The sequence below is a fragment of the Eumetopias jubatus genome, unplaced genomic scaffold (assembly GCF_037043125.1).
Source record: "Eumetopias jubatus isolate StellerSeaLion01/CBP00866 unplaced genomic scaffold, mEumJub1_p1.0 scaffold_10, whole genome shotgun sequence".
In the NCBI taxonomy this organism is placed as follows: domain Eukaryota; kingdom Metazoa; phylum Chordata; class Mammalia; order Carnivora; family Otariidae; genus Eumetopias; species Eumetopias jubatus.
The window spans coordinates 60,782,448-60,807,950 of NW_028274816.1; the positions used below are offsets into that span (position 1 = coordinate 60,782,448).

Here is a 25,503-nt window from a genome sequence, read left to right on the forward strand (position 1 = left end):
TGGGTGGCTCAGTCGTTAAGCGTCTGCCTTCAGCTCAGGTCATGGTCCCAGGGTCCTGGGATCAAGCTCCGCATCGGGCTCCCTGCTCGGCGGGAAGCCTACTTCTCCCTCTCCCCCTCCCCCTGCTTGTGTTCCTGCTCTCGCTGTCTCTGTCAAGTAAATAAAATCTTAAAAAAAAAAAATTAAAAAAAATATGAGTGAAATCATACGATACTTGTCTTTCTCGGACTTATTTCACTTGGCAGAATACTCTCTAGCTCCATCGATGTTGTGGCAAATGACAAGATGTCATTCCTTTTAGGGTGATAAATATTCCCTTCTATATATATAATATATATATATATAATCTTCTTTATTCATTGAAGAGTCAATGAACACTTTAGCTGGACTGTTTGAAGCAAAAAGACTCACTGACTCTCACTGTTGAACTGTGCCTCCAACAAATCCTTGCCATGCAAAGAGCCAGAGCATGGAACTATACTCACTATGGCGCTGAGGAAAGGGAGGAAGTTTCCACACAGCAGTGAAGCAGCTTCCCTGAAAGATCACCCAACTACAGTGGCTCTTACCTTGACTGGGGTTATCTACCGGGGAAACAAGTGCTTGGGTGCAACCATGGAACATGACTTGCTGATCTGGCCTATTCCACTGTCCAGAAGGCTTCTTCATCTCCAACATCTATTCTACCATGTGACATTTTAAAACTATGCCCAAATGATTGCATCATCCAATACCCTCCACCATCCCTTGTCACTGATCTAGGCCTGGGAAAATACAGTAATCGTTGACATCCAACAGCATTAGTCCTCAGTAAGACACAGGAGATCAATCAAATCATCAAGATAAAGCAGGAATTCCCTAACTCCTGAGAAACCCACATTTGCCAATTCCTTTTCCCCATTACATGTATTTATTAGATAACATCACCAAGAGCTGCCTGTGCCTTTGCCGTGACTAAAGGGAGCCCTCTGGGTCCCTCCCCACACTGAAAAAACTTCTTTACATTTCCTAATAATAGGTCTTATCTTTCTAAGGATGGTGCCTTCATCAAATTTTACTTAAGATTCACATCCCACATCCCCGTGCTAAAGGTCTGAATTAATACCCATTGGCCCTCCATCTCTCTAGTCTCAATTAAGCGTTTACTGAGGACACTCTCTCCACAACACAGGCGAAAAAAGAATGGTTGTAGTGCCTATGTAGCTGGAAACAAAAACGAGGAAAAATATAACTGGAGATCTGGAGAGAACTAGGAAATAAAACAAGGAGAAGTTATTTTTCTATATCCAGGGAGTCAGTTGGGCAACTCAGGACAGTTGTCCTCCTCCACGTGCTAATTCTTCATCTTAAATATTTTCTATCTCTTACCTGGGCTACCATATCACTCCTATTGGGATAGATTTCTCTTTCTTACGGGCTATCTATTACACACGTAGCATGGTCATATGCACATGTGTACTTCATAGACACAGCGAAACAATTCAATGAATAAAGTGGGGCACATACTTTAATTTGGGGCCACGGTGCAATGCTTTAGAGTCCCAAGGCTAAGTCCAGAATATACCATTCCAGCTAAAACAGGTTTAGGGAAGTTCTGTGGGAGTCTTCTCTAAGGGACACAGAGGGAAAGCATTGGGAGAAAGGAGAGACGGTGGCTCACAAGGACAGATTGCCGATGTGATACCAGAAGTTCCATTAACTCGTGACTCTGCAGCGTGTTGTCTCGGGAATGCACTAGTCAGAAGGGCTCCTGTCAGTGCAAGGCCCCTGCAAAACTACTGGCTACACAAAATGGATGCCAAGTAGCAGTATCATGGAGTATGTGAGCTAGAACATCAACAATACCTCTTATGTTACATACCTCTGTAATATACCCATAATAATAGCATAGTATTCACGAAGAGGAGAAAATCGTATGATGGACTAGGGGAAAAATAATCACACATCATTTAAACGTTCAGACCACCAAGGAAATGGATTCCTAGGTATATTATTCTACTCCATTACCAAATAGGTGATTGATTCCATCCGTCACCTATAACCCTCAATGAGACAGGTTAACACTGGAGGTAGGATAACACATCATTCATTACACATCCATGTCAATACGTTAAAAACCATTATATTTTCTTAATGAAAATATATTAATTTCACACATAGACTAATTTATGCATTTCAAATCCACTCTATTATCACCATTTAAAATACAGAATACACATGTGAGAAAGCATTCGAGTGCTGTTAGAAGGATGTGGGAGTACTGAATTCCAAAAATTTCAAGACTGAGGTAAATTCTTAAGAAGCTCTACGTACAACAGTTTGGCATTGTAGGGAAGAGTTAACTCTCCTCTTTGGGTTTCCGTCAGGATTTCTTCATTTCAACCACATCAGCTCATACTCTCTAATGATTGCACTTATGAATATACATTGGTAGTTTACTGGACTGACACCTCTTTTTCCTTAAAGAACAATTAGTAAAACCTTGTATTTCTAATATTGAGGAAGTTCTTTAGTTTTAATATATGGAGAAGCATGTGCTCTGAACACCTATTTCATGGTATCTTACGTCAATGTTATAACCGTAAGCAGCATCTCCATTGAGATATACTTCATATGTTGTATATTATACTGTCCATCTTCCATGGAAAATTAGGTATGCATGAGTCCCACCTAATGCAGCAGGGCATCTAATATCTTTGATTTAGCAACAATCTCCCACATGGCCCTACACCCAATGGAATAAAGAATTTTCTGAAGTGATTTCACAGTAAAATACATTAATATTGTTAGTCACAAATCCCGAATAGGGTTGATGAAAAAATAAAAAACACATATTAATTATACATATGTAAAAGTCCATCCACTAAATCTGTTGAAACACAATAGCATACACATTTTCTAAATGTTTAAGTGTGATTATTCCTTATAACTATTTTCATACAGAGTGATGTCTGAATAGAGTGACTAATGTATTCCTTTTACTTGATTTCTGTGACATTTATTGGCATTTGATGTTCAACTAAATAGTCTTCTAAACATTGACATCTTTCAATTTACTTTCTTTAATGCACTCTTTGGGGTATGCTCCAAGCCAACCTGTGATGCCTTGGCGAGCCCCCCGGGCCTGGGAGTTGAGGTTGTGGTTCAGGGTGAATGTTAGGCTTAGGGCTTTCTGAAGGTCTTTCTACATTCCTTATGTTCCAAGGGATTGAGTCTAGGATGCATTTTGTGATACTGAGTAAGGATTGAATTCCAGAAAAGGCTTGTCCATTTTCTTTACATTTTACAGTTTTGCTCCTATATGATAACTATTGGGAGATCCAGTGAGAGGGTGGACACATTCTTTAATATTTGTGTAGGTACTCTCCTATATGAAATCTCTGATATGGAGTAAGGACAGAGCAGTCCTTAAGTGTTTTCTCACATTCCTTACATTTGTAGGTTTCTCTACAGTATGAATTCTGTGATGTCCAGTAAGGGTTGTTTGCCTGCTAAAGGCTTTGGCACATTCTATTAATTTGTCAGGTTTCTTTCCAGTGGAATTCTATGTTTAGTAAGGTGTGCGTGCTGGTCAATGGCCTTGCCACATTTGTTGTATCTGTAAGGTTACTGTCCAATATGAATTCTCTGATGTGCAGTAAGGGGTGAGCACTCCTCAACCATTTTCTCACATTCTTTACATTGGTAAGGTTTCTATCTAGTATGAATTTTATGATGTTTAATAAGGATTGAGTGCCTGTAAAAGGGCTTGCCACATTCTGGACATTTGTAAGGTTTCTCTCCAGTATGAAATCTGTGATGTTGAGTGAGGTATGAGTGCCCATTGAAGGCCTTTCCACAATCTTGACATTTGTAAGGTTTCTCTCCAGTATGAATTCTGTGATGTTCAGTAAGGTCCAAGGGCCAGTTAAAGGTCTTGCCACATTCCTGACATTGGTAAGATTTCTCTCCAATATGAATTCTGTGATGTTGAGTGAGGTCTGAGGGCTTGTTAAAGGCGTTGCCACATTCTTGACATTTGTAAGGTTTCTCTCCAGTATGCATTCGGTGATGTTTAGTCAGGGTTGAGCATGATATAAAGGCTTTGGCACATTCTTTACATTTGTAAGGTTTCTGTCCAGTATGAAGTCTGTGATGTTGAGTGAGGTGTGACTGCCGATTAAAGGCCTTTCCACAATCTTGACATTTGTAAGGTTTCTCTCCAGTATGAATTTTGTGATGTTGAGTAAGTTTCGAGGGCCACTTAAAGGCCTTGCCACATTCTTGACATTTGTAAGGTTTCTCTCCAGTATGAATTCTCTGATGTCCAGTAAGGTTTGAGGGCCACATAAAGGCCTTACCACATTCTTGACATTTGTAAGGTTTTTCTCCAGTATGAATTCTGTGATGTCGAGTAAGTTTTGAGGGCCACTTAAAGGCCTTACCACATTCTTGACATTTGTAAGGTTTCTCTCCAGTATGAATTCTGTGATGTTGAGTAAGTTTTGAGGGCCACTTAAAGGCCTTGCCACATTCCTGACATTTGTAAGGTTTCTCTCCTGTATGAATTCTGTGATGCTGAGTAAGGGTTGAGAGTCTGTTAAAGGGCTTTCCACATTCTTGACATTTGTAAAGTTTCTCTCCAGTATGTATTCGGAGATGTTCGGTCAGGGTTGAGCATGATTTAAAGGCTTTGGAACATTCCTTACATTTGTAAGGTTTCTCTCCAGTATGAAGTCTGTGATGTCGAGTGAGATGTGAGTGCCGGTTAAAGGCCTTTCCACACTCCTGACATTTGTAAGGTTTCTCTCCACTATGAATTCTGTGATGTTCAGTAAGGTTTGAGGGCCACTTAAAGGCCTTGCCACATTCTTGACATTTGTAAGGTTTCTCTCCTGTATGAATTCTGTGATGTTGAGTAAGGGTTGAGAGCCTGTTAAAGGTCTTTCCACATTCTTTACATAGATAAGGTTTCTCACCAGTATGCATTCGGTGATGTTCAGTCAGGGTTGAGCATGATTTAAAGGCTTTGGCACATTCTTTACATTTGTAAGGTTTCTGTCCAGTATGAAATCTGTGATGTTTAGTGAGGTGTGAGTGCCGGTTAAAGGCCTTTCCACAATCTTGACATTTGTAGGGTTTCTCTCCAGTATGAATTCTGTGATGTCGAATAAGTTTCGAGGGCCACTTAAAGGCCTTGCCACATTCTTGACATTTGTAAAGTTTCTCTCCAGTATGGATTTGCCTATGTACATTTATTGATGAACAGTCCTTAAAGGTTTTATCACATTCTTCGCATTTGTATATTTTTTCTCCAGTATGCATTTGCTGATTTTGAGATAGTGTTGAGTGGCAGTCAAAGGATTTACCATATTCCTTAAAAATGTAAGTTTTCTCTCCCCCAGGGATTATCTTATTTATATTTAGCCTTGATGACTGACTAAACATGGTCTCTGGTTTATTGCGTCTGAATGGGTTTTTTCCTTCATGAATTCTCTGAGGATCACCAATACTGGAGGACTGGTTAAGAGCTTTCCCACATTCATTATACTTATGAGGATTATCTCCCAAAGGGAGACTCTTATGTATAATATGGTTAGAGCTCTGATTAAAGCCTTCCCCACATTTATGACATTCATAATGGTTCTCTGGAGACCAAGTCCTCACACATCTATGAACACTGGAACCCTGGTTAAATGTTTTCTCAGATTCACTGCATTGACCAATTCTGTCTCCATTGAAAAGGCTCTGGTAATTCTGTAGGGTCGACTCCTCAGTGACGCACCTCTCATATGAATCTGACTTAGCACTTTGTTCTTCATTTCTAAATCTCTGATCATCAGAAATATTTGACTGAAAGGTCAAGCCAATCCTATCTTCAAAATGGTTCAAATCATTATTTTCAGCATGGACTAGATAACTTTCCAGATTTTCCAAATGGTCTGTCCACAAAGATGTATGTTTGAATATTTGATTGGAGCTTTTGCTTACAGAAACACACTGCTTTGCAGAAACAGTTGACTTAAAAAGGGAGGTTTTCCACAATGTTTTATATCCTTCACCATTTGGGGCAGTGAGATTCTTATTAAGGGCAATTGCCTTGGTTTGGGTATAGCCTCCAGGAAATCTTTGATGCCCTTCACTCTCCCCATCATTGTCCCAGTCTGTACTTAAGTGTAAAATCTCAACAGCACTATTTTGATATCTATGCATTGATACTTTTTGGAAAGAACCTTCTATGCTCGGCTTTAGCAGGAAACTCTGGATGTCATGTGATGATGAAGCTGAAAGATATCAAATAAAAGTAAAACCATTGCACTTACTACTTTCAGATGAATATACTAAGGACTTCTAAGATAGAAGCTTCATGTCAATCAGACAATGTCAGAAAGATGGCTGAGAAGGAATCATCAGGACTTTATCCCTCCATGGACACATAACACTGCATACAACATACTAACCACATATCTTAACAGATAATTCTGTGTTATTGTCATGGTGTAGCACAAATCACTTTCCTATATCTCTAATAATCAGGAACAGTGTCACATGAGCACAAAATTAGTAGAAGGATGGATATTTAAACAGAAAAGTGAAATGAACCAAATAGGATATAGTAAAAATAGGAATATATCAAACATAGGAAGAGTTGTTTGTCAGGAAAAGATCAACAATATTGACAGCCCATAACTAAATTAAGAATAAAAGAGAAAAGACCAACTAAAATGAGAGGTGAAGAAGTGAAAGCAGACACAGTATAACTGACCATAGGAATAAAAGTAATTATAAGGCGATGATGGATAATCAGTGCCCACAAACTGATACCAAAAGGAGTATAAATTTCAAAAAAAGGTATAACCCATTTAGACTCCATCATTCAGAAATATAAAAAAGATCACTAATGATCTACAACCATGAAGCAGAATGAAAGAGGAATAAAAACGAAAACAAACAAACAAAAACTCCCAACAAAGAAAAGTCTTGGGGCGCCTGGGTGGCTCAGTCATTAAGCGTCTGCCTTGGGCTCAGGTCACGATCCCAGGGCCCTGGGATCGAGCCCCGCATTGGGCTCCCTGCTCAGCGGGAAGCCTGCTTCTCCCTCTCCCACTCCCCCTGCTTGTGTTCCCTCTCTCACTGTGTCTCTCTGTCAAATAAATAAAAACTTTATTAAAAAAAAATCGTGTGCCAGATGAATTAATTGGATATTCAAACAGACACTTAAGGAGAAAGTACTTCAAATCTCCTCAAACATTTCCAAGGAGTGAAGATAAGAAAAATCAGCAAAACACTCTCTCTGGGTTACCAGCATTACCAGGTCATCCAAGCCAGAAGAATACAAGAAGTTTACAAATTACTACCTGTGAGGAATATTCACTCAAAGTCCACAATAAAATAGAGCAAACTGAATCAAAAGCACATTTTTCCATTTTATAAGATAATCAAGTAGGAAATCATCCTGGAATTAAGGGTGTTCCAACATATGGAAAACCATTTTTTGAAGACTCCACATTAACAGACTGAAGATTAAAAATGACATGATCATGTTAAGTGAGACAGAATACAAATATGGGCACACTGGACAACATGTCATGTTAAAATCACAATGGGTAGAGAGAGAAGGAAACCCCTTCAACCTAATGAATGCCATAGATGTAGGAAAAGCTGCAATCTAACCTATTCAATAGTAAAAGACTGCAAGCTTCTCCTCTATGATCAGAAACAAGATAAAGAAGTGACCGCACCACTGCCTTTGAATACAGTACTGGATATTCTAGACAGAACAATTATGCATCCAAAAATACATAAAAAGAATCCAAATTGAAAAAGAAACAGTAAAATTATCTCTGTTCACAGATGACATGATTATAGAAATCCCTAAGAAAACTAATTTTAATTTTTTTACTGTTTTTTTGTCATTGTTTGTATTGTTTATTTCTGCACGTTTTTCCCTACTAGACTTCCCATTTTCAATTTTTTTATATTATACAGTATAAAGATAAATATTGGCATAAACAACTTCCACCAGAAGAACTAGAAAAGGAAGAAACTTAGATGAAATTTAGTAGAGGAATGAAATAACAAAGAAAAATCTGAAATAAACAAAATAGATACCAGATTAACACGAACAGAACATTGAAAGTAATGTCCATTTTAACCAACAAAACAAATGAAACTGGCGATGGTTTACCATTACATACTAACAAATAAGGTAATTTAGAAAAAAAACCAGATAATTCCTAAAAATAGACAAGTTATGAAGACTGAATTACGAACCTTGAACCAAAGAAATGGGAAATCTCCTTAGACCAATAACAAGAATGAACGTTGAATTTGGAATCAACACTCTCCTAACATAGAAAAGCCCAAGACCTAGGAATCGTACCACCTTTGAGGGAGCCAATGAGTTCCTAAATCAAGTCCTGTGTTGTATGATTCTTCTCCCTCCCTCTCTTGTTCAGACTCAGTATTTTCCTTTATTTCACCTTCTATATGACAAAGTCATTCTTCTGCTTTTTCCACCCTACTCTTTACATCAAGCCTGTTTCTATTCTCACTTATTGCATCGTTCATCTGTTTGATTTTTTAAAAAGATTTATATATTTGAGAGAGAGAAAGATCTCAAGAGTACGAATGGATCTGCGGAGGGAGAGGGAGAAGGGAATCGCAAGCAGTCATCACGCGGAGTGCAGAGCCTGACTGGAGGCGGATCGCAGGACCCTGAGATCAAGACCTGAGCAGAAACCAAGAGTCAGGGGCTTAACCGAGTGAGTCACCCAAGCACCCCAACTATTTTTTAACTCTTATCTCTGTGGTAAAGATTCTTTTCTCAACCCTTTGAGTATCCTTATGATTGTTGCCTTAATTCTCCATCAAGCACGTTACTCCCGTCTGTTTCCATTATACCTCGGGCCTTGGCCTTATCTGCTTTTTTGTTTGGGATAAATTCTTTCATCTTGGCATTTTGTCTAAGTCTCTACCTTCCTCTCTGTGTTAGAAAAGCCAGTGATGTGTCCTGCTATGGGCAGTGTTTGGTGCCTGGCCTGAATGTGGCCAGTTTTAACTTGGTGAGCTCTGGCCTGCTTGTGCAAGGACACCTGACATCAACCCTACCAGAGCTCAGGCCCGACAGAACTCCCTGCTCAGGAGATGGGACGTGGGCAGGGGCCCACGTTGCTGAGCCTGGGGCAAGCCTCACTGAGATGGGTGGTCCCATCAGATCACAGGGGGGTGAGGCTTGCTGCAAGCAAGGCAGACAGCCAGTGTCCTCACTGAGTGGGGCTCTGTGTTTATCCTACAGGGCAGGAGAGGGAATGGTGCCATCCAACTCCCGTGTTCTTCGAGACACATCTCACTAAATGTTTCCTCTCAGGAAAGTGCTCCTAGACTACTGAATATTCTCCCAACCGTGTGCCCCAGGTGTTCTTTGGATGGCTGTTTCCACGTTGTCTGCCTCCAGGTTGTTTGCCTGCCTTCTCTCCAGGAGCACAGTGACCTCTTGACTCTATCTCATCCAAACCTGCTGACCGTTAAAACTTCAGGCTTTAAGACATGCGAGTTCCAAGAACTCGTGAAATTCATCCCCTCTCCCTTTCCAAGCCAATGGCTTTGGGGAAACCTTCTCCTTATGTGTTCCCCTGGGAGCTCCTCTGTCATGCTACTTTCTCTCCAACCACAATTCCCTGCCCTCCACAGTGCTATACACCTTACTCCCTAAACCACGTCTCCAAACTATCTGCCATCTTCAATGTTGCCTCTTTCCTTTTCTCGGGGAGTTTGTCCTGTCAGTCTTCAGCCCAATTTCTGGGGTATTTAGGATGATCTGATAGTTATCTCGTGGTGGTCAGGGTATGTGGTGAGTCTAGAATCCTCCTCCTCCACTGCCATTTCTTCTCCTGGGGAATCCTTATTGTTACAATCCTGTTAAAACTCATATGGATTTTACAAAGTTGGTACACAAACCCAACACATAAAAATTAGTTCTGTTTCTATACAACAAAGAACAATTCCCAAAACAGAGACATCATCCATTTAGAGCAACATCACCCCCCCCCAAAAAAATGCTTCCGATTAAACATAATGGTAGAAGTCAAACCTGAAATGATGAAAAGTATAAAATATTGTGCAGGAATCCAAAGAAGGAATAAGTTGGAAACACATCCAAGTTCTTTCACTGGAATACCTGAAACACAATAAACTTGCCGAGATCTACAGAATAATGAAATCTCTACCAAAATTCCAATGCCATTTTTGAAGAAAGATCAAAATCCACCCTAATTTTACATGGATGTCATGGGATAAACCATACCCAAAATAATCTGGGAAATGAAGAGCACATTTCCTGATTTAAGGCATACAACAAGGCACAGTTATCAAAATAATGTTCTATACACATGAAGACAGGAGTAGAATAATGGAAAAGTGTAGGTGAGCTACAGGTGTACGTCAATGTTAATGTGTATGACAACGAACTGAAGATCTTGGTAAAATTCATATTCTGACGTGGATATTTGGGTGGGGTCTGAGTTTCCACATTTCACACGTGTGCAATTGATGTCAAACGTTAACACTGTATGCTCCAAACAGAATTCCAGGCCTGAATCACAGATGAAGGGTTTCACAAGGTTCCTACTCAGGGGGAAGAAGATAGAGGTGAGCCTCGAGGACTTCCCTCCCTTCACCCTTCTTTCAAGCCAACTCCACCCCTGCATAACAAACTTGACCAGTCACTCTTCTCTGGACCTCCTTTTATTTATCTTTCTTCAAATCACCATGCCAACATATTCATGGAAAGAGCTCCCTCTTTGACAAGTAATGCAGGTGCAATCTGTCTCTGGTTGCAAGGCTGGATTTCTTAGCTTGGACCCCACTGATTCCGTGGCCTTTATAAATATTAAGTTTTCCCTACATTTTTACTAATTCCCATGGCTTCAGGCTACAGGATCGCTTGTGTTTCAACTTAGGCTTCCTCCCCAAAACTGACTTTGCCTAAAATGAGCACAGATATAACACTTGGTTGCACTTTGTGGTATTCCCAGAAGAAGCCACTCATAGGGGCGCCTGGGTGGCTCAGTCATTAAGCATCTGCCTTTGGCTCAGGTCATGATCCCAGGGTCCTGGGATCGAGTTCCGCATCGGGCTCCCTGCTCCTTGGGAGCCTGCTTCTCCCTCTGCTTCTCTCTCTCTCTCTCATGAAGAAATAAAATAAAATATTAAAAAAAAAAAAAGAAACTAGTTTTAACGTACATAGAGATATGCTTATCGGTACCTATCTTTCTTTCTTTTCTATTAAAGTATACTTGACAGACAATGTTACATTAGTTCAGGTGTACAACATGGGGATTTCATAACTCTATAGGTTCTACTGTGCTCACCACAAGTAGCTACCATCTGGCACCATAAAATATTATCATAATACCATTAAACATGTTCCCTATATTCTTTCATCCCCATGACTTACTATTCCACCACTGGAAGCCTGCACTGCCCATTCCCACTTCCTCTTCTTGCCCATCATCCTTCTCCATTCCACACTGGTAACAATCAGATTATTCATTGTATTTATAGGTCTGTTTCTGCTTTTTTCATTGTGTCTTGTCATTTGTGACAACGTGGTTTGACCCAGAAGGTATTATGCTATGTGAAATAAGTCAGACAGAGAAAGACAAATACCATACATATTCACTTATGTGTATAGTCAAAACAACAAAGTAAATGAACAAACAAGAGAAGAGACCCATGAATATCTATTTTGTTTTGCATAAAGTCCATCGATAATCTCAAGAACAATAAAAATTCCAACATTACACAATTCTACAATGTGATCTGTTGTCCTGTAACATTTTTCCAATCCTGGCAGTAGATAGGAGGTTCCCAGGTCAAAGTCCAAGCATCTTATGACTCCTGACACAGCAAACATCAGAAATTCCTTCATCACACTAATTTCACTTGCCAACTGCCCACACCCAACTGATACAGGTAAATGCTGCACATGCAGTGGGTTTGTGTCATATCTGTGAGACTCTGAGCATAGGAAACCCCAGTATCTTCAAGGAGTATCTAGCATATCTGCCCAAACCTTTACCATGGAAAGAGACATCTGTTTTCCTGTACAATAAACACATCTGTCCTCTACCCAAGAGCAAGATGCTATCACTATATTCCCAAGCGTTTTTATACATAAACATGAGTGGAATGACAATTATAAGTAAAATGTCAGTCAAGGAAATGCTAGTGCAGATCATGAGGTCACCGCATGATTTCAAGGAATAATAATACTGTATAAAGCACATTTATGATTTGGTTTAGATATCCACAACAGTAACCAACACATTTCCCTTCATGATCTTTTGCTACTCATTCGGCAGTGATATGCAGTTACATGCAGTGTAAATGAAAACTCAATGTACCTGGAAGGTTTGACTTTAAGATCCTTCCAACCATTGGCCACAGAGCCAGTTGTAAAGGTCTGGAAGACACCCAAGATGCACATTGTACCACCACAGAAACATCCCTGGCCACTCTGTAAACCTAACAAAGAAGTGTGCATCCAAAATCATGGCAGAAATCTTTCACCCAGCAGCTCCTGGGTGGCTCAGTCATTAGGCATCTGCCTTCGGCTCAGGTAGTGATCCCAGGGCCCTGGGATTGAGTTTCGCATCAGGCTCCCTGCTTCACGGGAAGCCTGCCTCTCCGTCTCCCACTCCCCCTGCTTGTGTTCCCTCTCTCTCTGTGTCTCTGTCAAATAAAAAAATATTAAAAAAAAAAGAAAAAGAAATCATTCCCTAAAAGCTGTCAGTGTGGGTGGGACTCCTTTAGAGACAATGTCTAATGAGTTGCTTATACTCCTGTGTTTGGCAATAAAATCTGTAGAACTCAATCTGCCTCCAGCGATAAAAGAGAGACAATGGTAAAATATCTACCAGGTTGCCACAATTCCAGGTAAAGCCTGTAACACAAAGATTATTGCTATTGCCAAGCCCCTGGAGGCAAGCCTGTTATGGGAATAGAGGAATAAGCATTCACCTGAGCACAGAGGCCCATGGAAGGTTTATGACATCAAAACTGACATTGAGTCCGTGTTCCTGGGAGATTACTAAACGTCACTAGAGGCAGGAAAACATAGAGATAAATCAAAGGAGAAGTCCACTCCAAGATCTTGGTGATGTGAATCCATATCAAGAAATGACTTGTGTAGGGATGTCTGGGTGGCTCAGTCAGTTAAGCTTCTGCCTATGACCTGGGTCCTGATCCAGGGTCCTGGGATAGAGCCCTGTCTGCGGTTCCCTGCTTAGCAGGGAGTCTGCTTGTCACTCTACCTCTGGCCTTCCCCTGAGCTTGTGTTCATTCTCTCTCTCTCTTCTCTCTTGCTCGCTTGCTCTGTCTCTCAAATAAATAAATAAAATCTTAAAAAAAAAAATGATTCGTGTAAGCAAATGAAAAGAAAGCATAATACAACATTTTCAGAATACATTTCATTTTGTTAGGCACGTTGGGGAAAAAAATAGAAAACGTCTGTCACTACAAAAACTACAGAGTCACAAATATATTTATAATACATTTCTGACTGAAATTTTAAAGGTAATGATGTGTTTAGAGAAAAACAAAGGATTCTATCTCTGTGGTATGCTATAAGAAAATATTTATAAGACCAAGGGGAAAAAAAAAACTAACCATGAAGGGTGAAATGAAGAATTAGATTACAGTAAAATAAAGAACTCTGTATCACAAGCTCAAGAGATAGAGATCGAGGTAGTGAGAGAGGAGACAAAGGACTCATTCTCATAATATATACAAAACTACCAAGATTGAAGAGGTATCACAACAGAAAAAAGGGGCACAAGAACTCACTAGACACTCTGAGAAAGAGAAAATCCAACGGTTAGTGCCCAATTCCATAGTGACAGAGAGAAACAACACCAGCAATAAAGCAAATAAAACCAGGACTCGGTAATATCATGTACGAACCAGGAGTCCAACATCAAAATCACGTAAGCTACCAAAATTTGGAAAGTCTGTGGATAAGCCCCAAATCCCATGCACTGCTGTTGGATGTGAAAATGGGCACAAGTGTTTGGGGAAGAATTTGGTAGTATCTATTAAAGCTGAACATATCTAACCATATTAGCCAACAATTCGGTCCCATGTAAATAGCCGGCAGATGTGTGGGCATGTTCCACTAAAAGACAAATTATAGATTTTATATGCCAGTCTCGCACTGAGAACTATCCCCCCTCCCACTAACAGTAGAATGATGCAATCGCTTGGTATCCACACAATGGAATCGGGTCAATGGATTCTTTTTGTTTGTGTTTTAGGATTTTATCTGTTAATTTGTCAGAGAGAGGGTGCACACAGTTAGGGGTAGGGCAGGCAGAGTAGGCAGAAGGAGAAGCAGGCTCCCCGCTGAGCAAGGAGTCCAACCAAGACTCCATCCCAGGACCCTGGGATCACAACCTGAGCTGAAGGCAGACACTTAACTGATTGAGCCACGCAGGCAGCCATGGATTGATCCATTCTAATGAATGATGCACAGTAACATGACGGAATACAGATCTATTCACAAATAGAAAGGAAAAAAGCCAAATACAAGAGTCCCCATTGCCTGACTACATGTATGTAAAGTACAAAAGTGAGCACAGCAACCTCTTGTCTTACAAGTTAAAAGAGTGCTGAGTTTGGGGAAAGTTACTGAGGAACTCAAAGGGAAACTTAGAGGGCGATACTGTTTTGTGATCTCATTGGCTTCGAGAGATGTGAACACTTTGTGAAATTCCATTCGGTTGTTCACTTCTGATATGCACATGTGACTTTACTTTAAAAACAAAAACCTAGGGGCGCCTGGGTGGCTCATTTGGTTGAGTGGCTGCCTTCGGCTCAGGTCATGATCCCGGGGTCCTGGGTTCAAGCCCCACATCGGGCTTCCTGCTGGGCAGGAAGCCTGCTTCTCCCTCTCCCACTCTCCCGGCTTTGTTCCCTCTCTCGCTGTCTCTCTCTCTCTGTCAAATAAATAAAATCTTAAAAAAAAAAAGAAACTAAAAGATGTAAAATAAGGCATCCCACTTTCTATACTCACACACATACCAAATTTATATCCATCCTGGGACAGCAATAGAATGGAGAAGAACCCCCAGTACTTTGCACCCCCATGGAGACAAAAATGGACCAAATTACCTTTTAGTTGGCTCCAGAAGCCAGTTAGGAGAACACAGGACCCCCAGGTAAGTACAAATGAACAAGAGACATCGAAGAGACAAGGAAAGTTTGTGACACTTGTCCACAACCCTGTTCACCCTCTCTGACACTCCACAGCAACACGGAGAAAAGTCCTACCTCTCCTCAGGAGAGAAACAAATGAGTGACCTGTAGCTTCAGTGACCTAGCCAGGTCCTTTTCACCTGCCTGACATGGAAAACAGAGGGAATGAGAGCACCCTCTGGATGCAGTGTGCTGGCTGCTCAGACAAAAGGTTAAGCACTTGCTCAGCAATGAAGAGACTACAGAGCTGAAGGCAAAGAGAGAGGAAGGTATCACGCGTTCTAAGGTAGTAACTCCACTTTAACCTGGGAAATTACACAAATGCAGACATGACAAATGCCCAGAACACGGGTGACACAACCCAGAATTACTATTATTTGTGTACTCCTAAAGAATACAAGTCCATAATCCTGGGCCCACAGGCTGTTTTTTAAATTCCCAAAGACTAGAAGGCATACAAAGAAACAGGAAAATATGTTCCAATCAGAGGAACAAAATCAATCTCCAAAACTGCCCCAAGTTAATAAAGAAACATACATTGCCAAAAATATATATATTTTTTCTCCGACAAAGAATTCAAATTACCATCATAAAGATGCTCAGGGAGGAAGAAAAGAAAACAGATGGGTAACCCAATCCACACCTAACTAATGTTGTCAAAAGTCCCAGACAAAAGCAGCACATTATTATGGAATTACTGAACCAGAAAAGATAAAATTTAACCCAAGAAATTCTAAATAAAAAATTGATGTATTACATAAAAGGAAAACTTCTATATAACTATAATTTTAAACTGTGTTCATATACCCATGAAAAACAAGCATTTGACTGGCATGTCTTCACTGACCATAAAATTGTAAAGAATATTCATTAAAATCAATCATAAAAAGGTATAAATGAAAATTTTATGAACACTTAAAAAACTTGAAAGAAATGTATTTCGTTATTAATATATTCCTCCTCCTACACAGAACGTAAGGCTATAATCCACTCTAAGACAGAGGACACAAACAGCATCTTCATTTCCAAATAAACAAACATGATGAAAGTTGTAAGATACGCTGACACTATATATGAAATTAATACTTGGGATTAAATTCTGATACATTCTGAGGAAAGTAGAAGAAAAACCTAATCATTAATTTCCTGTGAAGTAAAATTACATTACTGAACAAAAGGATTTTTGAAATACGGGGGCTTGGGGTGCCTGGGTGGCTCAGTCAGATAAGCGTCTGCCTTCAGCTCAGGTCAGGAACTCAGGGTCCTGGGATCCAGCTGCACATCGGGCTCCCTGCTCCGCAGGGAGTCTGCTTCTCCCTCTCCTTTTGCCCTTCCCCTGCTCATTCTCTCTCTTTCTCTCTCTCTCTCTGTCTCACAGAAATAAAATCTTTAAAATCTCATATTAACTAATTAGAAAGTGAAAACACACACGACAAAGTCACCAGAACTTCATATAAGAATTATAAAATGATGTGATTATTAAAAAATAAGGTAATCATTGAAACTTTATTAAAGGCTACAAGTTCTGAGGTCTAAATGTGCTAGTTCCCCAATAGCATTATTTATGTAGGAATTCTAGGAAACAAATAGAGACATTACAGTATTTCACCATTGAGGAATGGAACTCATAGAGTGGAAACTTCTGTATTAGTTAATATGAAAAAGAATGAATTTTGGGCGCCTGGGTGGCTCAGTTGGTTAAGCAACTGCCTTCGGCTCAGGTCATAATCTTGGAGTCTCGAGATCGAGTCCCACATCGGGCTCCGCTTCTCCCTTTGACCCTCCCCTCTCTCATGTGCTCGCTCTCTCTCTCACTCTCTCTCTCAAATAAATAAATAAAATCTTTAAAAAAAAAAGAAAAAGGATGAATTTTTTTTTTAATTTTACTTATTTATTTGACAGAGAGAGAGAGAGACAGCGAGAGAGGGAACACAAGCAGGGGGAGTGGGAAAGGGATAAGCAGGCTTCCCGCCGAGCAGGGAGCCCGATGCGGGGCTCGATCCCAGGACCCTGGGACCATGACCTGAGCCGAAGGCAGACGCTTAACGACTGAGCCACCCAGGCGCCCCAAGAATGAACTTTTGAAGGAAAGTAGAAGAGTACATTTTCTCAATTTAGGGAGGTGCTTTGTTATCTGATGAAGTTACTGGGTCTCAATTTTACAAGATTAAGATTAAAGCCTCCGTAACGGGGCGCCTGGGTGGCTCACGTCATGATCCTGGAGTCCCAGGATCGAGTCCCACATCGGGCTCCCTGCTCCGCGGGGAGTCTGCTTCTCCCTCTGACGCTCTTCCCTCTCGTGCTCTCTACTTCTCATTCTCTCTCTCTCAAATAAATAAATAAAATCTTTAAAAAAAATAAATAAAGCCTCCGTAACCTTGGAAAGCATAAACCAGAAAACATTAGAAATCTGTCTCCAGTGTTCCAGGAATTTCTCCACCAAACCCCAATGTGCATACAACTACCCTGGCTTACTCCTCCCATGAGGAAAAATAGAGTTTACCAAGGGCTTAGCATAGAGTTCTCAGAAATAGGATGATTTTCCCAGGGCCCTCACAGCTGTGGAGAAGCTCGCAGACTATGGAGGCCCTCCCACTCCTAGGAGAGTCCCCTGGCCCTCCCTGCGGATGTGACGGACCATCACTGGAGCGGAAGGAGAATCCCTAGAGAATGTAAGAGCTTGAGAATGTTGGCTAGCAGATATCTCTTTGTGAGAGAGAGAGAAATAAAACTGGGCGTCTCCAATTGATTTTCATTCAAGGACAGCTACTCGAACCATAGCTTAAGGTCTACCTTCCTCCTTCGGACTTGGACCTCCCCCTTGTCATCGGCCTCATTCATTCCCACCTACCTGGATGAAAGGCTACTGTCTCCTTTCTCCTCACGTCCCAGAGCTGCTTCTCTTGCTCCAAAAACATGATCAGGTCTGGCTTTGACAGAATGAGACCTGTTTATATGAAAAAGGAAAGTGAGTATTGCTGTAGATTCTAACTTTCCATCAGACTGTGTTCAGTACAGAAGAGAGGACGCTGTAGAATTCTAGAAAATGGTTTCCCAAAAGCTGTTGCCCAACAGGCCCTTTAGAACACACAGGAGGCATTTCCAATGTTCACATCCTGACCTCCATTTCCAAGTAGCAGACATCATAATAACTGGAAATGTCAGTTTAAGATGTGAGCAGTATCATTCTATGCCACTAAGTGTTTAGAACTGCCACTCATCTACAGAAGTGATGATGTTACCTTGAGGAAGGGGAAGCTAAGACTGAAAAGGACACATCGTGAAGGTGTTTCTCTACATCTATAAACCCCTACTTATTTCCCTTTCTGCCTCGATCTGAATTCCAGTCATTCAAAGAGGAATCATCCAAGAGACAGTCTTCAAAGGAAGGAACAAAACCCTGAGTGTGGTTTGGGAAATCTGGAAGGAGTCATCCTCACCCAGGAAGAGGAGGTGTCCGTAGTTCTCTAACATCACATCCCTGTACAGTTGCCGCTGAGTGTGGTTCAGGCATCTCCACTCCTCCTGGGAGAACTCTATGGCCACATCCCTGAATGTCAGCAGTGCCTGCAATAAATACCACAGTGACCGAGTGCCCATTGGTAGGGTTCACAATGGTCCCTAAGATGAAAGAGGGAGTTAGTGTCACCACCTAGAACCAGACCTGACCTTTCCTGCTCTGTGACGTGAGTGCGGAGTAAAAGAAAAACCTGTGGGATGGAGGGCTGACTGATTGGAAAGTTTCGCTCCCAGAAGTCAACTGTATCAACTACACAGAGGTGAGCGCCCTCCTCGTCAGTGCAAACTGTTGGGATGTGGGAACGGAGCCAAAGGTGAAGAAAGAATTCTTGAGATGTTTCTGATGGAAATGTTGGGGTTCAGGAATGAATGATGAAGAAAGAATTGTTGAGATAGCTGTGGTGCAAAAAACGTAGTCTTAAAGTTCGGGGAGAGAACCTGTGGGTAGAAAGAGCTGAACTGAAGTTGTGAGCAGTGACTGATTATATGCTTTCAAGTGCAGAGGGGGTGAGGGATAGCCCAAGGCTCTCAGGAATTTGGAAGCAAGTCTCCAGGACCATGAGGGCCTAGCTGGTGTTATGAGGAGGTCACCTACTGTCTAGTAACACTTTAGTCATGAGACCCTTCAGATACTTTTCAGTGGGCCATATGCTTGAAGGATGATGGCCAACATCTATTTGGTGGTAAAGATGGAGGACATTTCCAAAGGGATTTTCCTATGTTAAAGAGAAATGACAGGATCCTGGAGGTCTGGCTATTGTCAAGCTAAGGCTGTTTTTTGCTTCCAACAAAACATTAACATCGAGGCAGTTGTGAATTCCTGAGAAATGTCATCCTCTGCCTATCTCTGGTATTTATCAACGGATTGGAAGTTGAAGGAAATTTAATTTTGTCCACACTTCTTTTGACTTTGTTCTCCTCATCAGAAACTACAAGGAAGGGGCACCTGGACGGCTCAGCTGACTAAGGGTCTCTCTTCAGCTCGGGTCATGATCCCAGGCTCCTGGGATTGAGCCCTGAGTTCGGCTCCCCACTCAGTGCGGAATCTGCTTCTCCCTCTTCCCCCTTTCCTCATCCATGTGCTCTCTCGCTCTCTCAAATATGAAAATGTTTTCTAGCGAGAAACTCAGAAGAAAGAAGTTTACATCTGAAATGTGATAGTTTCTGCATATTGCTCAGTATATTATGCTCCTTACAAATGACAAGAGGGAAATTATGAACATTACAGGGGAGGAATCTGGCAGAGACCACCAAGCCAGTAAAAGAAGTTAACAGCAGCTGCATGGAAAGAAATTGGTATCGGTCCCTAAGGCACATCAAGGACACACCATCACTGGTATTTTCCTGTGGTCTGAAAACAGTAATTCAGAATATCAATCTAATTATGAAAATATAATGGAGATATATATATACACACACACACAATCCAATCACCTATAGTTTCTGTACAGGCTGCTTTTAGGCAAGCGGGCTTGAGCAAAGGAATGGAGAAAGGGCCCACAGCGACCCCTTGGCTGAGTCCAGACGGGCCCAACAGGGGACCCACCTCACAACAGCCACAGGCCCTAACTAACCAATGGGCTTCAGACAACTGGGGACATAGACCAAAAAAGGGAAAGTTCCAAATGTCGCCATAACTCCTCACCTTCCCCCTTTAAGAAAACCCCCCACCCACTGCTCCTTGCAGACAGCCTATCCTCTGCTCTCCTGCCTGGTGCTCTTTTGCAGTGTATTCAATAAACTTCTATATCCTTTGTTCGGCCTCAGGTGAATTTTTTTCAGTGCCCACCTGACTGGCTTCCACCCATTGACCCACGTTTGGGGCTCCCATCTGACTGACTGAGACACCACATTGAGACACCACAGAGTCCATGTGCTGTAATAGCTAGTTTATTTCATTTTTTTATTTTAATTTTTAAAGATTTATTTATATTTTATTCTTTTTAAAGATTGTATTAATTGGAACGCCTGGGTGACTCAGTTAGTTGGGCATCAGCCTTTGGCTCAGGCCATAACCCCAATGTCCTGGGATCACATCCTGCATGGGGAAATCCTTGCTCAGCGGGAAGCCTGCTTCTCCCTCTGCCTGCAGTTCCCCCTGCTGGTGCTCGCTCTCACTCTTTTTCTGACAAAGAAATTAAAAAAAAAAGATTGTATTTTTTTTTTTATGTGAAAGAGAGAGAAAACACAAGGAGGCAGAGCGGCAGGCGGAAGGAGAGGGAGAAGCAGGCTCCCCACCCATCGGGGAGCCGATGTGGGGCTCGATCCCAGAATCCTGGGATCATGACCTGAGCTCAAGGCAGAAGGCGGACTCTTAAGCGATCGAGCCACCCTGGGGCCCAAGACTTTCTTTCTATTTTAGAGGAGATGGGGAGGGGCAGGAGAGGGAGAAAGAATCTCAAGCGGACTCCCCTCTGAGCACAGCGCCAGAAGCGGGATACCGTTCTAGGACCCTGCGATCCCGACCTGAGCTGAAATCAACAGTCCAAGCTTAGCCAACTGAGACAGCGGGGGAACCTCTAGTGCATTTGAACAGAATACCTTTTTCACATTCTCAAGACCAAGACTCTCCCACCCCCTTTTTTAGAATGAGAACTTTCCAAGTTATTCTGGACCTCATACCCATCTGGTATGGTATATTGGTGCATTTTCTTATTGCTGGGCTACAGAGAGCTGATCAAGCATCCAGACGGGACCTAAATGAGAAACGTTTTCCCTCCCTGATAGCCCAGGACCAGACCTCATCAACAACGGGAATCTTGGACTCAAAGCCGTCCCCTCTGGGTCTGCCACCAAGGGAATATTTTCAATACTCGCAGGACTTTAATCCAAGGTGACAACTGTTGATGCCCTCCTGGAAGCCAGGTTGGAGACACAGGAGAGAAGGCTCTGGGATATAGAGTATTCTAAAGACCTAACCTTGAGTATCACTTCTGAAAAGATCTTAAAAATAGGTGAAAACATAAGGGAGAAACATCAAACTAGAGAAACCAACAATTGCGATTTTAAATGCAAGGAATCTAAGGAGAAAAAGATGACACAGCCTCTCCTGGGACGCCAGGCTTACCTGAGAACTGGTCATTTCTTCTTTCACCTCGACCTCTAGTTTTCTTTCTCACAAGATGTCCGTGGAGAAATCACAGCCGCATTAGGAGAAAAATCCCCTTAAAATCACCAACAGAGCTTCCTCATCTGAAACTGCTAACCTGCAGGCAAGACTTTGAAATGCAGAAAAGGCCCAATTTCCTAGTTCTTTGCATCAGGAGCTATTCAGAAAATCTGAGCTCCTACTTCGAGACCAATCCCTGATTTTCCTTAACGGCTTTCCGGGGGCGGGGTGGGGAGGGAGAATCTCCTCCCACAGCCACCCACAAATTCAGCTACAGCCTAGGAAACCCGTGCTGCATGGGCCTGTGCCTCCCAGACTCACGTAGCAGAGACCCTGTGACCTCTCCTTGAGCCAAAGCCTGCTCTCAACTCTCATAAAATAACCTGAAGCCTTCGTGCTTACCCCTGGCTTCACTGAAAATCACCCGGAGCCCTTAATTAACACAACACTGTTGTTTCCACCCAAATCAATGGACAGAATCTTAGGGGGTAAGCCACCAGATATGATCCTTTCTGAAACTCCACACATGATCCTACTGGGAAGTAACTGGGGAGGTGACCATGCAAAGCACGGTAACCAAGGCTGTGGTTGTGACCAGATTTAGATCCATGCCTTCTCCACTGATCAGAGTTTCTGGAGATTAACACATTCTCCCTCTTTCTGCTACACAGAGGGAGACACCTTACAAATGGAGCTTTCCCTTATAAATGCAAATGTCCCCTTCAAAAAGTAAACACAGGATTTCAGAGCTTTTCCTTTATCTGCCTTTTATTTAAAATAAACCAGCCTAGGGGCTCCTGGGTGGCTCAGTTGTTAAGCGTCTGCCTTCGGCTCAGGTCATGATCCCAGGGTCCTGGGATCGAGCCCCGCATCGGGCTCCCCGCTCCGCGGGAAGCCTGCTTCTCCCTCTCCCACTCCCCCTGCTTGTGTTCCCTCTCTCACTGTGTCTCTGTCAAATAAATAAATAATATCTTTAAAAAAATAAAAAATAAAATAACTAGCCTAAGATAATGCTTAGGTCAAAGAAACATATTTTAGGGTGACACAATGCTCCCTTTCAGTATGTAAATGTTTATCTTCATAAGTAACTGCCACACAGTTTTCCAAAGTGAATGTACTTTTTACCTTCCCATCAGCGATATATGAGAATTCTAATTCTCAATATTCTCAGGAAAATTTGGTATCACCCTTTCTCTTTATTTCACCCATTCTAGAAAACATTGAGTGGTTTCTCCCCGTAAAATATGATGTCTTCTTACAACAGTTGTCCTGATGACTGAAATGAAAACCACTTAAAAGCACCAAGTTTAACAAAGAAAAAAGCGGCTAGGTTAATGCTTCAGCAAGACCCCGTTTCAAAATAAGTAACCTTTCTCTTCTCCTCCACAAACCTCTTCTCCTCACTTCTCAGCTCTTTGTTTCGGGAACCTGGTTCCACCCTGACAACGTGATGAACAGGGCTGGCAGCGACACAGTTCCTGTGGAAACCGGCTAGATCCTGCATTTCCCTACAAAACCCCAGCCCCTTCCTCTGGGTGGGCTTGCAGTTTCCGAAGACCCTGACCTGCTGCAGCCTCCTTTGGTGACAAAGCAATAAAACTATTGTTCCTCTTTATCCCCAACTGTGTCTTCACGTTCAATTCTGGATCTGAAGTAGGGAGGTCAGTTTATACAACAGAATGAATGTTAGGAGAGGAACCCATGTTTTCCTCACTCCATTCTCAATTCTTCGGCCAGTCTAACAATTAAAATGATGTAAGACAGTTTCACAAGAGAAAACAATTTCTTAATTATGGGAACCTGAAAGACATGAGGGTCAAAGACAGGTGATTGAAGCTTACATGTCACTGTGACTTAAGAAGGAGGTAGGATTTAGAATTTCAAAAGAGGGGACTTATATTTCAAAAGAAGAGAAAGATGAAATGTATGCCAAACAAGAGTTTGCCCCTCCAGGCAGGCAAATCTTTAAGATATAAAAAGTTAATCTCTGGTATGGCTGTAGGAAAGAATGTTAGGGTTCGAAGCCAATAGCCAAGAAAGAATTCTTGAGAGGTCTTTGGTGCAAAAGGTGATTTTATTAAAGCAGGACAGGCCCCGTGGGCAGAAAGAGCCGTACTGGGGTCATGAGGAGTGGCCCATTATATACTTTCAAGTTGGAGGGGGTTTGTGATAGCATAAATCTCTAAGGAATTTTGGAAGCAAGGTTTCTAGGACCTTGAGGGGGCTAGTGGTTGTTGGGAAAAGGTCATTTGTTACCATCTAATAAAACCTTAGTCATGAGACCCTTCAGATGTATATCGGTGGGCCATCTGCTTGGGGAATGGTTGCCAACACATGGCTTGGTGGGTTTAGAGAAAAAGGAAGTTTCCAAAGGAATTCTTATATGTTAAAGGAGACTTACAGGATCCCGGTGGGGGTTGGGGGTGTTCAGGCTAGGATTGCCTTTTGCCCTTAGCAAAGTATTTAACATCAAGGCAGTTGAGTCCTTAGAGGAATATCATTTGGCCTGTTTCAAGGACTTGTCAATGGGCTGTAGGTAGTAAGGAAATTTTTTTTTAAAGATTTTATTTATTTATTTGAGACAGAATGAGAGAGAGAGAGAGCACATGAGAGGGAGGAGGGTCAGAGGGAGAAGCAGACCCCCTGCCGAGCAGGGAGCCCGATGCGGGACTCGATCCCGGGACTCCAGGATCATGACCTGAGCCGAAGGCAGTCGCTTAACCAACTGAGCCACCCAGGCGCCCCGGTAGTAAGGAAATTTAATTATTTTTCATCTGCCTTTGTTTCCCACATCATTATCAGCTCTGTTCCTGATACAGGTCCTCCATCTAATTGATTCTTGGTATATATATCAGCCTCACAACAGAAGGAAATAATGCCATTTGCGTCACGGAACAAACCTAGAAGACATTTTTTTAATTTACACTGAAGCCCTGCCTTGGCCCCTCCGGCCAACTTAGTAGTCTTTACATTTCTGCATGCACCTTTACACGAATGAAGGACTAAACCCTTTATACATCTATACATCATCATGCATTGTTTCCTACAAAGAATGGTAATCACACCTTCTGGCACAACCTCCCCCTGGAGCACCCATACCCAACCTCCAAGCACCTCCATAACATCTGTAGGTGGCACCAACGAGTCTGTGGGCAATCAAAAACTGGTACAGACTACCCTGCTCCCCTCCTACTGATTAACTGTGAGGCACTTGTGGGGAGAGGGGATGGGCAGAGGGAGAAAGACAAACCAACTCACCACTGAGCAGGGAGCCCACTGCAGGGTTCTATCCTGGGAACCTGAGATCATGACCCAAGCCAAAATCAGACCCTTAACTGACCGAGCCCCCCAGGCCCCGTAAGAGCTACACTTTTAATGTTTGAAGGTGGTAGTTATATGCTTAGCACTCAAGGGGGTGGGCTCATGCAGAGAGTAATAGATTATAAATGTTTCCACCAATTTCTTTATATTTTTGTTAAGATTAATTTATTTGAGGCAGAGAGAGAGAGAGCAGAGGGAGGGACAAAGGGAGAGGGAGAGGGCATCTGGGCGGCTCAGTCATTAGGCATCTGCCTTCGGCTCAAGTCATGATCCCGGGGTCCTGGGATCGAGCCCCGCATCGGGCTCCCTGCTCCGCGGGA

The 25,503-nt window shown here is 42.1% G+C and overlaps 1 protein-coding gene across 1 annotated transcript in view; it reads right to left on the reverse strand.

Annotated features, from left to right (window-relative positions):
• The window catches only part of LOC148163282 (uncharacterized), a 41,883-nt gene extending 18,517 nt beyond the window's left edge, over nt 1–23,366 (reverse strand). The window contains 4 exon segments of the mRNA XM_088027021.1: nt 3,549–6,263; nt 18,086–18,181; nt 18,675–18,801; nt 23,232–23,366. Of these exon segments, the coding sequence (XP_087883147.1) occupies nt 3,549–6,263; nt 18,086–18,181; nt 18,675–18,801; nt 23,232–23,366 (3,073 nt within the window).
• Between the last annotated feature and the right edge of the window lie 2,137 nt (nt 23,367–25,503).